Below are 17,483 nucleotides of genomic sequence, written 5' to 3'. Positions count from 1 at the left end.
GAAGAGGTGTTGTTGTCTAGTGGATAAGTGACTGGACGGAGGATCACAATGTTCAGGGTTTAAATCAGTAGAGGTGTGGTTGTCTAGTGGATAAGTGACTGGACGGGGGATCACAATGTACAGGGTTCAAATCAGTAGAGGTGTGGTTGTCTAAGTGGATAAGTGACTGGACAGTGGATCACAATGTACAGGGTTTAAATCAGTAGAGGTGTGGTTGTCTAAGTGGATAAGTGACTGGACAGTGGATCACAATGTACAGGGTTCAAATCAGTAGAGGTGTGGTTGTCTAGTGGATAAGTGACTGGACAGTGGATCACAATGTACAGGGTTCAAATCAGTAGAGGTGTGGTTGTCTATTGGATAAGTGACTGGACAGTGGATCACAATGTACAGGGTTCAAATCAGTAGAGGTGTGGTTGTCTATTGGATAAGTGACTGGACAGTGGATCACAATGTACAGGGTTCAAATCAGTAGAGGTGTGGTTGTCTAAGTGGATAAGTGACTGGACAGTGGATCACAATGTACAGGGTTCAAATTTGTAGAGGTGTGGTTGTCTAAGTGGATAAGTGACTGGACGGTGGATCACAATGTACAGGGTTCAAATCAGTAGAGGTGTTTGTCTAGTGGATAAGTGACTGGACGGTGGATCACAATGTACAGAGTTTAAATCAGTAGAGGTGTTGTTGTCTAGTGGATAAGTGACTGGACGGTGGATCACAATGTACAGGGTTCAAATTTGTAGAGGTGTGGTTGTCTAAGTGGATAAGTGACTGGACGGTGGATCACAATGTACAGGGTTCAAATCAGTAGAGGTGTTTGTCTAGTGGATAAGTGACTGGACGGTGGATCACAATGTACAGAGTTTAAATCAGTAGAGGTGTTGTTGTCTAGTGGATAAGTGACTGGACGGTGGATCACAATGTACAGAGTTTAAATCAGTAGAGGTGTTGTTGTCTAGTGGATAAGTGACTGGACGGAGGATCACAATGTACAAGTTTAAATCAGAAGAGGTGTTGTTGTCTAGTGGATAAGTGACTGGACGGTGGATCACAATGTACAGGGTTCAAATCAGAAGAGGTGTTGTTGTCTATTGGATAAGTGACTGGATAGTGGATCACAATGTACAGGGTTCAAATCAGTAGAGGTGTGGTTGTCTATTGGATAAGTGACTGGACTGGGGATCACGATGTACAGGGTTCAAATCTCAGCAGGGCACATACATCCTTCAGCAAGACGTTTAGCCACTCTCCACCCAAATGTAAATGGGTGCATGATATGTTTGAGGGCTAGTTACTTTGCCGGCTCAGCTGAAACCAGGGTAATAATGTCTAAGCATCTTGAGCGTCACTGCATGACAGATATGAGTGGTTTATAAGTGGCCATTATTAATACATATATCGTTATTAGTTATCTATTTTGGTCAATGCTGTTTATGGTATTCTTCTATCTGAAAATGCCATTTTCTGTATTTCAATATAAATTAACAAGGAAATTGAACCTGCAGTAGGCCAATCAATAAATATTTGTACCTATATGTGGTTGAACAACACCAAGCAGTGATACAGCAGAATGATGAAAAAGTTTGGCTACTGCACATCTGAGCTGAGCGCTTCTCCCTGATTGGCTACATGACTTGATCAGGTTTGCCCAACTTTGGAATAGGGATAGATCATTATCTGCAGGCTGTGACACAAAGAATGAAAATAACCCAACTCATTTTAACAGAAAAAAAGTGAAGAACACCTGCAGAAGTCAAGCTTCATATTTCATCATTGCCTATATTTGAGATAAATAACACTCCAAAAATATTTATTAAAGCTAAATGATTAAACATGTAGTGAAAGTGAAATCTGCACTAAGAAAACACAAGTTAAGATAGCATCATATTACACATCAAAACAAGTTATGTTGAATCTTGGCAAACTTTCACAACAATGCGTCACTGAAACCGTGAATATACCCAGTTTGTGTTATCTGATGGGCAGATTTAACATACGGTACACAACTAAGTCATGAATTTAACCTGATATAGTATCATAACATGAGAATATTTGCCAAATTTTCATTTTCATATTGTATTGCTACAGGAAAGTAATTCTAATCAGGAGTCATATTTGAAGAAAAAGGTACCAGTACCATGTGAGTCAAAAAAAGTTTACACCAAGAAAATTGCTAATTATTTCAAAAATCATCTATGAAGAGTAAATTATTATACATCTTATGAAAGAGTGTTTTATCCCAAATCATTTGTGTGTGGTATGTGTTCACGCTTGGATGAACAGGAGGCATTGTTTGCGAGGGTGCAAAAATCGACTTGCGCCAAAGTGATGCCTACAGTACCGTATTTGCCGGCGTAAAGGCCGCAGTATTTTTGGAAGAGAAAATATCAAAAAGTCGGGGTGCGGCCTATGCAGCGAAAGAGTAAAAAAAACAAAAAACTTGCAAGTCAAAACCATGAAACACAGCACGAATTTGTACATATGGGACAACAATGAAAGGTGGTGGACATTTCTAGAATAATTGCCTAGAATAACACATGTCTTACCGACCATTATGTGTTATATTTATTAAATGAAGTGCAAAGTTTTGCCAATCTCGTAAATAAAATTCATAACTTACCAACCAAACTCAACTGGTAGATCTAGATTTAAGTTTTTGCCGTAGCTAAAGCCTCTGGATCGCGTGAGCAAACCTATGGCGCAATGCATAAGAGAGAGGCTCAATGTATACATGAGAAAAAGCTGCAAGCTGTAGCATCAGTGCGGGATGGCCGAGCGGTCTAAAGCGGTGATTTTGGTCACATCAACGTTTGTAGGGAAGGGTTCAAATACAACCACTGACAATTTTTTTTTTTTTTTCTTTAATTTAAAAAATCGGGGGTGCGGACTATGCGGTGGTGAGGCCTTATCGCCGGCAAATACGGTATGTATTATGTTGGGATTAGGGGAGTGAGAGAATGAACTGAAAGTATCAAATGAAATGCATTGCATTTGCTTTTTGAAGAAGTAAAATCACGCACACACAAATATGCGCATAAATGTTCATTGATGTTTTATATTCGATATTTGATATGTGTGGCCCGATTTATTTTGTTAGGGATGTTATTTGGATCTGCAAAGACCGAATTAATACCCAAATCCCAATTGTTTTATTCAAACATCACATAACCACTTTGGCGCAAGTCGATTTTTGCACTCTCACAAACAATGACTGCTGTTCATTCAAACGTGAACACATACCACACAAAATGATACTAAATGATTCGGGATAAAACACTCTTTCATAAGATGTATAATAATTTACTCTTCATAGATTATTTTTAAAACAATAAGCAATTTTCTAGGTGTAAACTTTTTTTTGACTCACACACTGTATATGGTTGCATTGTGTGGTAAATTTGGTAGGAAGCATTATTCTCCCACTTTTTATCAATTTCTAGATGGAATGAACTCCCGTATCAGCAAAAACATTCATACGTTGAATACAGCTAGTATATATAAGCTGATCTTCAATCTTTAACCAGCATTCTACAGGAGTATGAAAAATGAATAGATAACAAAAACTTTGGCACGAAAATCAAGCTTGACTATTGTTGTACGAGTACACAACTATCTAATAGGAGACTGGCGTTGTTTAAATTGAAGGGAAATTCCACCCTGATATTCGTTTGGTTTTAAAAGAAGCAGAAAACAAGAGAAACAAATTAGTAAAAGTTTGAGCAAAAATAAGAAAGCTATGATTTTTTGAAGTTGCTATACATCAAACACAAATTGGCAACTGTGATGTATTTTGCGAGCTTCACTCCAATTTGCTCTGTAGGGAAAATTAAATTAACTTTTATTTTCTTAGTTTATTGATTACGGTATAGATTTGTTTCAAACAGGGGTTGTATGAAAAAACATGTTTGCAATAATTATATCTAGGGGAAAATATAAAGTTTTGAAGTTTAAAAAACAATTCATAACTTTCTAATTTTAATCTGTTTTTGCTCAAACTTTCAATGACCTGTTTCTCTCTCTTTTTCTGCTTCTATTAAAACTAACTTAATATCAGGGTGGACTTCCCCTTAAAAATAGAATATATAGAATATATTTACCTGAGAAGAATAATCCATCAGAGGAAGTACTGCACCACTCAAGGAGATAACACTACTAAGAATCTCTTCTCTGCACACAGATTTTTAAAAAAAAGATAGATTTGGACTAATCTTGGTCATGTTGGGAATATATGAACAACTAGATGGATCTTTGACTGCATGCAGTCTAAAATTATGCCTCCGCAATGGAGCAATTTTACAAACTCAAAACAGAAGCGATTTTATAAATTCAAGTATGATTGTAATCCATAAACAGGTTCTCAGAATATTGTGATTACAAGCTACTTTTCATATACATGTATGACCCTTTGATCTTTGACCTCATAACCCTAACATCTAATCAATTCATTGGCTCTGCAAGATACATACATATCTTGAGCTTGAAGATAAGGCCTAAAATAAAAACTTGTTGTATTGCCCTTTGCGACCGACCCAAAAATCTGAAAATCTATGGCCGGCATTTTAAAAAAGTTTTTTTTTTTGTAACCGTTTTAAATATTTTTTATATTAATGAATAACAAAATATGTATTTTGCTTGTTTAAATGGTATATATATATATATATATATGCATAAAATCAAATTATTCCCAAATTCTCACTCGTCTTCTGCCCTAGTTTCAAAATCCTACTAGCGTAAACATGCAAGTAGACCCCGGCCACGTGTAGGTGTTAATACCATGCACTGCACCAGCTAGAAACCAGGGAGATTTGGGCGATGGTTGCTGTTTAGAGTTTTCTATGGAAAGGCTCACAACACTTTCATACTCATGACACATTTTGAAGGCATTAAAAAACATTGAAAATAACGGAAAGACAAGTTGATAGGACATATACATACAATTTGGGATCCGTTGATATATATTGCCTGACAGCCCCAAATCGAGCTTTCAAAGAGTGGATATTAAAGGTAACAAAGTTTTGAGAAAAAAAATTGAAAATTGGGTGGAAAGTGATTCTTTACAATATTGATATACTTGGATGCCCCTGTGAATGTATTATAAGCACTAGAAAATTTAGTCCTGCTTTCAAGAAAAATTGAATATACAATTTGAATGGAATGATGGCGCTGAAACACATGTATTACATTAAAGCATTAAAAACTGAGAAATATTTGCCAAAAGAGGGCAGGAAAAAAACCAAAAACAAACAAACATTAAAAACTGAAAAAATATCAGCCCAAAGAGAGCGACAAACAAAAAAGTTTTAAAAAAAAACTTTTCCGACCGACCGACCCATGTTTTGGCACCTAAAGGGCAATACAACAAGTTTTTATTTTAGGCCTAATTGGTCCATCAGTTCTAATAATAGTGTAATCACAAGCTTTTTTTTGCATACATAGTGAGCCCTGTGACCTCTGACATTGTGACCTCAAAATCTAATCAGTTCAGTGGATCTGCAAGATACATACATAACCCAAGATTGGAGGTAATCCATCAATCGGTTCTTGAGATAACGCAATCACAAGCTATTTTTGCATACCTAATGAGCCCTGTGATTTTTGACCTTTTGACCTTGTGACCCCAAAATCTAATCAGTTCATTTGCTCTGCAAGATACATACAGGACCCAAGTTTGGGGGGAATCCATCAATGGGTTCTTGAGAAAAACGTGATCACAAGCTATTTTTGCATAAATAATGAGCCCTGTGACCTTTGACCTTGGACCTCGTGACCCCAATATCTAATCAATTCATTGGCTCTGCAAACATGGCCCAAGTTTGAAGGGAGATAAGGTGATCAAGAGAACGGGACGTACGGACAGACAACCCCACAAAAGAGCGTTAAATTTCAAGATCTTGTCACACAAGGAGAAATTATGAGTCGTTAAGTAATTGTAAAAGAATATAACCAGAACGTCAATGACGTAGCGCTCATCCGCATCTCGCAACAACAAATATTGTAAATTTTATGTGGTACACTTTTGAACTGGTCAAAAAATAAAAATTAATCAATGGAGCAAAATCTCAAAATTCTGTGCAGAGTTTTAGTAAACCAAATTTAGCTCTACCAGATAAAGCAAACCAAATAAAAATCGGTCAAGTAATGAGGGAGAAGAAGCAACTTTTGTCTTTTCTGAAATAAATTTGCATAAATTACCATAATTAATTAATGGAGAACAATTTCAAAATTCTGTAACGATTTTTCGTGTACCAAAGTTAGCTCTACGATATGAAGCAAACCAAATCAAAATCGGTCGAAATATGAAGGAGAAGAAGCATTTTTTGTGATTTTTAAATTATTTTCGGAATAAATTTGCATAAATTACCATAATTAATCAATGAAGCAAAATCTCAAAATTCTGTGTAGAAGTTTAGTGTACCAAAGTTAACTCTACCAGATAAAGCAAACCAAATCAAAATCGGTCGAGAAATGAAGGAGAAGAAGCATTTTTTGTGATTTCGAATAAATTTGCATAAATTAGCATAGATAATGAATTTCACGATTCTGTGTAGAAGTTTTAAATCCCCCTCATAGCCCTATCATATGAAACAATCAGAATCAAAATCGGTTGAAAAATAACGAAGAAGAAGCATTTTGAAAATTGTGGACGGACGGACGGACGACGGACGCCACGGCATGGCATAAGCTCATCGGGCTCTTCGGGCCGGATGAGCTAAAAACATTGAAGAAACTGAAGTCTTTTTTACTCAACATATGATTAGCTAGAAATTTTCTAATTTTTTCAACATTTCTGCAAATGACATAAGAATTGACATATGTCTAAATGTACTTTTAAAAATTTCATCTTAAAGATATCAAAATTTTCCATTTCTATATAATTTACTGGACATTTTTATTTTCTTCCCACAAATATGTTAACAGAAAACATAGCCTAGACTCACCTTGCATCGTTTTCATGGGCTAAATCAAGACATTGCCTGACAAACATCTTGGGTTCTACTCCTAAAGGTGATGATGATGATGAAGAAGAGGGTAACCGTGATGACAGAACCTCCGGGATAAGAATACTTAAAGCTTCACATACCTAAATGAAACACAAGCAGAAAAAATGTTCATAGCTTTATAATTCTGCAAAACTTTAATTTTAATCTTAAAGCCTGTACTCCATTTATACAGGAAGGAGAAACAACAATTTCATCTACTGGCAGTCTATAAAAACATTTGTGTACTTAAATTACAACAACATGACAGAATCTGGTGAAGCACTGCTAACAAAATCTTTGAAAATTATATATATAATTGGGGATATCATCTTTGACTGTTATCCTAACATTATACACTGTAGTCTTTATAGCCTCACTCTCTCTCTCAAAAGTTTTGAGTACTTACAAACATCAATACAACCCTTATTAATATGGTTAAACCATGTCACTACGGCTTCAGTTTATACACAGAATGGCAAGACCAAAAATACTAAAATATCATTGTTGGTAATAATAAATAAAATAATAATAATAAAAATAATCATAATAATAATATGTCTTGTTAACCCAGGGTAGCCTCATCAATATGAATACTGCTTACCCTGAGGGCCCTGCAATCATATTAGTAGCCAGGCTTTTGCTGAGCTACCATGATAAGGTGCTAAAGCCTTTAAGGAATTTCTTCCTACCAGGTACCCATTTTGTTTTGTTTTGTTTTAAAAAAGGACCCTCTCCCCCTTTTCATGTTCCTTAACCACTTTGTCTGTTTGTGTTTAATTTTTTTTTAAAACCTGTTCTCCTAAAGAGTAGCACATGCAACAACATACCTTGGCTAAACATTCATGGTCCTCTTCTTGCAACATCATATCCATTAACCGCTCTATCAATTCCAGCTTATGGCACACCCCTATATGGGCATTGGTATCTCCCAGTATTCCATCTGACCCTTGACATGTGGACTGTTCCATTACTCTTATGAGGTGAGTCAAGGTGACCATTCTCACTTCAGGGAATGGAGTATAGAGGAAATAGAGATGCAAGCCCTTCATGAATCCCAACTCAGAGGGGCTGCTTTCAGGTTGTTGATGTTGCTGTTCATGTTGCTGATGACACATTTGTGGTTGCTGTAGTGAACGTTGCATACCATCTGTTGCCAGGTAAACTGAATAACAATCTATCCTCTCCTCTCTCTGTTCTACTCCTGGCATTTCCATGAGCAATATTGTATCCCTCAGCTTGAAACACAGGGAAGCAAATGTTGCCTGTCTTAGGGGAAACCCTGGACAGCTTGATGAAGACATCTCATGTAGTCCTCCATCATCAACTTCTCCTTTGGCCAATTTTAAGATCGAGGTAAGTAGAAGACTTCGATTTGTCTTGTGTACAGTTGCCTCTGAGGTGGATGTTGTTTCTGTTGTCATTGAGGAAGTGGTATGCAACCATGTGGTATCCACAAAGAAATCCTTGAGAATTGCTATAAATGCTGCTTGTGTAATGTAGGACTTGTTCTGTCTGCAGATTGAAAAGTCAATGGTACCAATATAAATTAAACTAGACTGGAATTTTTCACTGCTGACGAATTAAGTGATCTGCAGCAGACACTGAGAGGGGGAGGTTTTCTATTCCTGACCAAGGGGAAGTAGTGATGAAAAATTGATGGTGATTGGATGGTGTTTTTTTAATAGAAAACCCGACCACAAAAAATGCACAGAAAGAAAAAATGAATATTATATGAATGATACATGCATATGAGTTCATTATAAGATTTATCTGCACTCAACTTGAGGATATGTGTATCTATTGCATGAAGCTGTTAGGCTGAGTGCGATAGATACACACAGCATCAACGAGGGCGGATAGATCGTATAATGAACGAATGAAAACATGCATCATTTGTTTTATACAACAAAACTCCTAGATCCTTTTCAGAATTCATTCAAGATTGTTTTGTGACAGTATATGGCTGACAAATAAATCTCAAGTTTAATAAGGCTTCATTTAGTGCGCACGCATATCTATCGATATAGCAAGCGCACTTACCTCTATACCCATTTACGCATAGTGCTGCACAAGAATGGGCCCATGCACACGCAGCATTAAGCGCTCTAACCTCTACGCACACTACTGTGCACTGACAAAGAGTGCAATAGGACCGGAAAATATTAAACGCTTTTTCATGAATCAGCGTGCAATAGGCTCAGTAATGAATCACACGTGACTGCGCATGACCAATCATTTGATTAGGATCTGGGAATGAGTTGTATAAATATAAATAATAAAGATTCTGACGAAATCAAGAGGTGATCTGCAGATCTGCTGCGGATCATCTGATAATTTAACTTCATATAAGGTATAATATTCATACGCATACACATATCGGTAATATCAATTTTACTACTATTTACACTAAAACAACACTGTACAACTAATGTTTAAACCACAACATATCATTGCTTTGAGTTGGGCATCATATATGATAGGGTGAAATCTTACAGAGTAATGCTCAGAAACACAACTCAATTGACTGCATCATAATACGTATGATTTTATGGAAAAGAAAATCGATAATATTTCATTCTTATCATCTTATTTCTTCATCTGGCATGTATCATTTAACAATTTATATGCTACACATATAATATCCATATGCCACACTATATTTATTATATACCAAATGCTTCTAGATTATTCAACTGTTTCCAGCGCAACATTATGGTAATCTATACCTGTGTTTAAAAGGTTGTCATGGAGCTTATTAAGCCTCTGTGTTGCACAAATCCTTCCTTTAATTGTTTTGTGCAAAAAGGCAAAAAGGTAGCGTAAGCAATTGAAGTATTAAACAGCATGTAATGTAGGCATACCTTGATGTTAGCCACATGAGTTGATGAAACCTTGGAAGGACAGTAGATGTGATATCGTCCAGGATAGAGTGAGGTAGGTTGGTGTCTTTGGTGTACTTCTCCAATAAGCAGTGGATCTAAGTATGTAAAAATATACAGTCAAACCTGCTTCAGCCACCACCTGTATAAAAAGACCAGCCAGCTACAACGACCATATTTATTGTTTCCCTTGGATTTGTTCCTCATTGAAACCTGCATTGAATGGACCTGTATGTGAAGACCACCTGCTCAAAAAGACTGCTGTAATTGTATCCCTTGAGCGGTCATTATTAAACAGGTTTCACTGTAATAGAATGATGATAATACACTGTTTTCTCTCACACATTATCACATAATCAACAATATGTTGATGAAACTATCACTCTTGCTAAAGGTTTTTAGTCTTCATTAGCACATTTTACCAGTAATACCTTCTACAAGATACCAACTTATTATACCTGGGTCAAGAGAGTCAATTGAAGATAAAATGCTTTATCTGAGTTTAAGACAATCGTGAGACTGAACATACTGAACCATGCAGTGTTAAATCCTCACAATCCACATCCTTGCAGAGTATAGATTACATTTGTTGTGCAGAGGTTCATTAGACATTCTACCCCTGCACTCCAGTTGAGGTTGTATGCATCTATCATACAAAGCTTTGTACGATAGATGCACACAACCTCAACAAGAGCAGATAGATCCTATAATGAACGAATAAAAACATGCATCATTTCCACAATATGCTCTTGGGTTATAAGCTGAAATACTACCGTGTGAGTCAAGAAAAAGTTTACACCTAGAAAATTGCTAATCATTTAAAAAATCATCTATGAACAGTAAATTATTATACATCTAATGAAAGAGTATTTTATCCCAAATCATTTGGTATCATTTTTGTGGGGTATGTGTTCATGCTTGGATGAACAGGAGGCATTGTTTGCGAGAGTGCAAAATTCGACTTGCGCCAAAGTGATGCCTACAGTATGTGATATATTGGGATTAAAGTGAGAGAATGAATTGAATGTATCAAATGAGATGCATTGCATATGCTTTTTGCGGAAGCAAAGTCACACACACACACGCGCGCACAATTGTTTGTTGATATTTAATATTATATATTTGATGTGTAGCATGATTAATTTAGTTATGGATTTTATTTGGATGTGCAATGACCGAATTAATACCCAAATCCCAATTTGTTTTATTTAAACATCACAAAGCAACTTTGGCGCAAGTCGATTTTTGCACCCTCGCAAACAATGCCTCCTGTTCATCCAAACGAGAACACATACCACTCAAAAATGATACTAAATGATTCCGGATAAAACACTCTTTCATAAGATGTATAATAATTTACTCTTCATAGATTATTTTTTAAATAATTAGCAATTTTTTAGGTGTAAACTTTTTTTGACTCACACTGTATATCAGGTGATTTGGTCCGCATTTCAGAAATAGAGATTTTAAAAACAAACTCTTAGATCCTTGTTATTTGATCATGTAAAAAGAAATAATTTCAAAATTGTTTTGTGTCATTATCACTGACAAATAATCCTTGAGTTTAATAGATCTATGTAAGTGCGCACATAGAGATAAGCACACTTTAAACCTCTACATGCATCAATGCACAGTGCTACGCATGTATTAACACACACACAGTATAAGCACATCAACCTCTACATGCACTACTGTGCATCCTGTACTTGTTGGATAGTCCTAGAAAACTATTGCATGCTATTTGATGAAAAAATGTGGGATAGTCTCCATGAATGAATCTCACATGACCACGTTTGACTAGTCATTTGATTACCGGTAGGATCAAGGATTGAGTTGGATAAAAACAGATATAATGGGAAACTTGTTTCAGTAATTCAACAATTACTGACCTGCATAAGGATTCCATGTATAGCATTGGGATGTGGTGGAGGATGATTCGCTGCCCCAAGTAGCATGTCTATGAGGTGATGTAATGTATGGACTAGCTGGTTGGGTGGGACCAGCGGAACAAGGGCAGTAGCTGCAATGCTGCGGGTCTTATGTACTGCACTACATCCAGCTCTATGCACAATACAAATAGAATTCAAGATTAATTTATTTCACTTACCACTCATCAATGTTTCACTAATCAATATACAAAATTATGTATGCCATGAAACATTCTTGTGAAGTTTGTAAATTCATCACACAGGAGAGTTTACTGTGGAAGAAAGAATTTAAGAGATACTGATCCTAATGATGAAGGTGAAATTAATATTCTCATCAACAAGACTATCATGAAAAGGAGAGAGATCGGCTACCATGAACATAATTATGTGCCTATAAACTCGACCTCCGCTGTCTCCAAATACGAATAAGAAAAGCAAAATATTTTACTAAATTTGTTGCAGACATATTAACACAAATTATTCATCTCATATATAATTTGAACTTTAATAACCATTATCATTCACACGCCATTTCATCTTGCTCTCATTAAAACATTTGCATGGCATCAGAACCATGTAACAAAAAGATGTATTCAATGAGGACAAGGCACCATGTCACCGTAGCTTCCTTCAGTCATGAAGCCACCTCTAGCCCAAATATGGGCAAACACAACCCCTTTCTTTCATGAGGGAACTCTGCACAATGGACATGACATTTCTTCATCTTCAGCTCTGGGTAAACGCTTGGTAAGAAATACTACACATACTCACTCCACAGAGAGCCTAACGGCTAAAGAAGGGACTGATCTATAGACAGCGGATCAACAAGCTTTACGGATGCTCCTCTCATAAAACTTTGCTAGTAACATAAGGCAAACAAGATATAGTAATACCAAATCAAGTTTGCACACAATCAAACAAACAGAATACTATCTCAGTTGAGTAATACATATTTCTATTTAACTTATCTTGTCAAAGTTAAATTAAACACATATACAAGGCATCATAGACGCACATACCACACAGCAAAATAATAACTTAAACCAATAATAATAATAATAACTTAAACCAAACACATTCAAGGAGTGTTAAACTATCAAATAACATGCATTATCTTCAATACTAGCAGTTGATAGGTCAAGAGGTCAGAGTTCACTCAATGACCTGAGCTCTTACCTGATAACATAGGGCAAGAATGGTGTCATACTCATGTTGCTGTTATTGGTATCATTGGGTGAAGGGTAAAGCCTTGATAATAATAGCAGAGATGGGAACAGACTGGGGTGTAGAACAGTCACACCAGGTCTGGAAATAACAACGGGTCAAGACAACAATAATTACCGCCACAAGATAAATATTTCTTTCTTACATTATCTAAATGCCAAATTACCCTATAGAGAACTGACATAAGATATTGCACATTGATTGTTGATTTTGTAATACTTGCCCCTTTCTCATCTTTTTGTTACTTTGAATGGGAATGAAAGAAAGGAAACAAGTGAAATGTGTACAAATAACATCCCGTTCTTGTATAGATTATAATAGACTTTATACAATGTTCCTATGTGCTTCCAAAGACCTTTGGAAATCAGCACATGGTACAGTTGAAAGAATAATCCTAGCAGCAGAGATGCCAACCCTATAGGAGATGGTTGTCAGTAACATTTACCTCATTTGTCACAAATGGAGGTCTTTCCGGACAAAAGACAACGCAGCATATTTTTTGCGCAAAACCTACACAAACACCCAATCACTCTTACTACATTTCAAAACTACCATTTTTAAGTTCAAAATAAAAAGGTGCATCAAAACGTTTTTAAAAATCTGTTTGCAGTCATAGGATCTCCTCCTCAGGTACTTGCTCTTTTCAGTGAATCCATGATAATATTTTTAACAACATTCTGTTTATGTGATCTAATTGAGACTATAATGTTTATAATGCAGGAGGGCGCCAGAGGCCCTCCTGATAAGCTTGTTAATAAACTATGCAGCCTGACTGAGTTAAGGCACAGGAAATCACAGTTTGTAGAGTTGTTATTCAAGACTTCCTCATTACAACTAACAACTAAAATATCACAATATTCAGGAAGAAAACACCTCGGTCAAGCGTCGAACGGCAAATCCGAATCCACAGTCAAAATGGCAAAACTTGTATCCTACACACTAATGCACACCGTACCGCCAGTACCAGCCCAGGCATTCATGAACATCACGCACCATACCGCACTTGCAATGCGCCTGCTTGAATCACCGCGCATACGATTATCCATCATCATGCTCCCCCCAAAACATGATATGAAGGCGAAAATGGAGATGGGCCAGTACCAGCCCAGGCGTTCATGAACATCACGTACCATACCGCACTTGCAATGCGCCTGCTTGAATCACCGCGCATACGATTATCCACCATCATGCCCCCCCCCCAAAACGCACAGACAGCGGCGGACGGACCATGTGTGCAATTAGCGTGTAGAGGGCAAAAGTGCCCAGCATCCAGTGTAGTCAAATTCAGTGAACTTTTGAGTAAATGCATGTGCGACATGCAGCGCAGTGTACAGAGGCTATGTGTAGAAAGTCGACATACGCTATAATCATGGACCTACTAATGCTATAATGTACTTATTTATCGTTTCCTGTAACCTTTTGGTAGTTTACCATAACGCCGTAACAAGAGTAAAAAAACGGAACAAATACGGCGAAACCGGCGTTACCTGTCCTGAGACGAGTATGGCATATGTAGATTAATGTCTTACCAAAGGACTCCAACCATGAACCATGTGATGTATCTACTAGACCACAACACCTCTAAAATAGCAATTGTGGATAACATGTTAAGATAAAATCATTACTGCCATATTAATAATAATGGTCCCATTTGTATAACACTTGATACTATGGTTTTTTTAAAGCACATTACATGTAATGATTTTTTTCCTGTCATTGGATTCAATTGCTATACTAGACAAAAATGTGTCATGCTCCACTCCACAAAAAAAAAGCATTTCAGCCAGGTGTATATTACCAGCACATTTGTTGAACATTTCCTTCTTTAATTTTATGGTTGTCAAAATGCCCAACAAATAATTTATGTGAGACATCACACATTGAATGTTGACTATGTGAGACTCATCTTCTCTAAATTGTTTAGTGTTTCTTTTAAATCATATTTAGCCTTCTATTTTTTAAATGAATTGTTTGATATAAATGCTCACTTATGCACAATATTTAATGTAGATACTTTATGATGTAAATTTACTGGGAGTAGCAAGTGCGGAGGCACATGCCTCCGGGCAACAATGTTGCATTTCAGTTTTGTGCACCGTCCCACATACTGCTCCCACTCCTTTTATTCTTTCATATTTTTACTATGTATTTGTTTCTTGCCATTGTTGTGAATCTATGCTTTTTATTATTGGACAAATAAATAATAATAATGATAATGGAAGAAGGGGAAACATATAAAATGTAGAAAGTAATCAATTAAGTTTTCAAGGTGGATCTGTTTCTGACTTACTTTGAGGTGTTCTCAGCTTCTTGTGCTTGTTGAAACTGCTCTAGGAGGAAACCATGGAGAGTGGGAAATCGGGAAAAGAATTCTGTACCAGTCATGCTACGTAGAGAGCAATAGAAGAAAGAAATAGTGTTTGTAAACGAGAGAGATACAAGATAATATGTTTCATACAGTGACCTTCAAATGACATATCTATGATAAACCAATATGAGGAATGCTATAATGATAGTTACATATTGTTTAGAAAAGTAATAATAATTCTTCACAGCATATATTCTCTTCTCCTTGGAGAAATCCTAAATTACATGTGGTAATAAAAGTATGTTATCATTTAATGATTAAATATGGTGATAAGAATATTGTATATGGGGGTCTTAAAGGGGAATCATACCTTGATAGTAAACTACTCTAGAAGAAAGCAGTAAATCAGAGAAGGATATGGGTGAAAGTTTAAATTAAATCGGACATAAAAATGATAGAGTTGTGAATTTTTAAAAAATTGCAATCCCTACAGGGATGAGCTCTTCATATTGGATGAACTAGTAATGTCTCTATGATATAATGGAGGACAACTTTCTGATTGTTCGACCACACAAAATGAATGTTATAACAATTTCAAAATGTGTGACTTGGGAAGGTCTCTTCTTTTTAGAAGACCTGTCATAATTTACTCTCCATAATGTATTTTGAGTAGTGCCCAAGGTAGAAGGTACTTGGGAGAAACAGAAATTCAGAATTATCTGTCCCAACTTCACAACCCACTGACACAATTGCCAATTTGACATTCGCATAGCTGTAGTGATCTCATGTTTCAAACATTCATATTATTTCTATTTATTGGTCTGATTTATTTTAAACTCTGGCCAATCTGTTTCTCTTGCTTTCTGCTTTTATTCAAAAGAACTTTAACAAAGGCTAGATTGTCCCTTTTGCAGCCAACATCAACTTCTGTAGAACTTTGCAGGAATTATGGATATGGCATGTATGTCCTATCTGTGAAATTCAATCATAAGCAATGTCTTAGTATTCAAATTATCCAAGAAAACCAGTTTACCTTCGAGGCTTCACTGTCAGACACTATTGAATGACTGACTGACATCTTTTTTTTCTTTGGTAACATACATAAAAAAGAGCTGTAACAGGAAGATGAGCATTTGTCTACATCAATAAACAACTACTTGTAATGGCCAAAATTAACCCGATTGAATTTTTGTGCAGCACAAAACGTACGACCATGCGGTAAAAGATTCTTTAAAAAAATCAGACTATTACTTAGGTGTTTGCAATCACTTAAGTCGATTCGACAACTAATGGTCGTTATTTCCCCACTAAAAGCCATTTTCAAGCCCTTTCGTTTTGAGGAAAGTTCTATATTATTATTGTCTTTCAAATCCCGTTGGAATTTAACCTTTTCATTTTTTTTGCCTGCAAATGGGACATACAGATGTATAGTACCTTTAATTACGGGGGCATGATATTTTGGTCAGTCATCTAATTTAGCTAAATTGAGGATCAATCTTTTCTGGAATAGTATTCTGAAAAGAATCTTTATTCAGTATTTTCAAACAATCTTCCTTTCTCTTATTCCACACATGCAATACATTGCATAGTTGCAAACTTGCCAGAATTATTGTTTTTTATTCATGAGGGGGAGGGTGTATTTACTTTACCACATAAAACCTAAACAAATGAAGAAGGATTTACCAATTTTTCCTTGCCAGTTCATCTCTTGCTCTCTTGACTCCGAATATCCTTGATATGAGTGCACTAAATAGCATCGTGGCTGAGTTACGCACCTTCACAAATAAACAAATGGCAATTAAGAATACATGTACACATACAAAAATAATTGTATTTCAATTATATGCACTATTGAAAAGCAAAAGGTGGCAAGGAAACTTATAATAATATCAATAATAGTGGGTTCTATGTAGTGCTCATTTCTGTCAGACTTGACACTCCTGGTACTCTACATTTTATGTACAAATAATAATAACAACATCAACAACAACAACAATAACAATAATAATAATAATAATAATAATACGTCTTGTTAGCCAGGGTAGCCTCATCTATAAATAAATATGCAAAAAAACACATCTTTCCTCGACCGTAACCGCCTTTGCCGTGGCACGGAAACGGCGACACAATCCCGCGTGCCACGTCGACCCTGTGGTCGCCGTCA

At 36.2% G+C, this 17,483-nt stretch overlaps 1 protein-coding gene across 7 annotated transcripts in view; it reads right to left on the bottom strand.

Moving 5' to 3' along the window:
- LOC592519 (thyroid adenoma-associated protein homolog) overlaps window positions 1-17,483 on the bottom strand; it is a 57,035-nt gene that overhangs the window by 8,004 nt on the left and 31,548 nt on the right. For 4 of the 7 annotated variants that reach the window (XM_030999841.1, XM_030999840.1, XM_030999844.1 and 1 more), the window contains 9 exons: window positions 17,003-17,094; window positions 15,302-15,397; window positions 12,964-13,092; window positions 11,749-11,920; window positions 9,842-9,957; window positions 7,808-8,492; window positions 6,939-7,081; window positions 4,098-4,167; window positions 1,531-1,684 (listed from right to left, as the gene is read on the bottom strand). In XM_030999841.1, the coding sequence (XP_030855701.1) occupies window positions 1,531-1,684; window positions 4,098-4,167; window positions 6,939-7,081; window positions 7,808-8,492; window positions 9,842-9,957; window positions 11,749-11,920; window positions 12,964-13,092; window positions 15,302-15,397; window positions 17,003-17,094 (1,657 nt within the window). The remainder of the gene's footprint in view (window positions 1-1,530; window positions 1,685-4,097; window positions 4,168-6,938; window positions 7,082-7,807; window positions 8,493-9,841; window positions 9,958-11,748; window positions 11,921-12,963; window positions 13,093-15,301; window positions 15,398-17,002; window positions 17,095-17,483) is intronic. The other 3 variants (XR_004066735.1, XM_030999843.1, XM_030999842.1) reach the window with 2 other exon arrangements.

This window comes from Strongylocentrotus purpuratus, unplaced genomic scaffold (assembly GCF_000002235.5).
Source record: "Strongylocentrotus purpuratus isolate Spur 01 unplaced genomic scaffold, Spur_5.0 spur5_scaffold_5, whole genome shotgun sequence".
Classification (NCBI taxonomy): Eukaryota; Metazoa; Echinodermata; class Echinoidea; order Camarodonta; family Strongylocentrotidae; genus Strongylocentrotus; species Strongylocentrotus purpuratus.
This window is presented reverse-complemented; position numbering and strand designations above follow the sequence as displayed.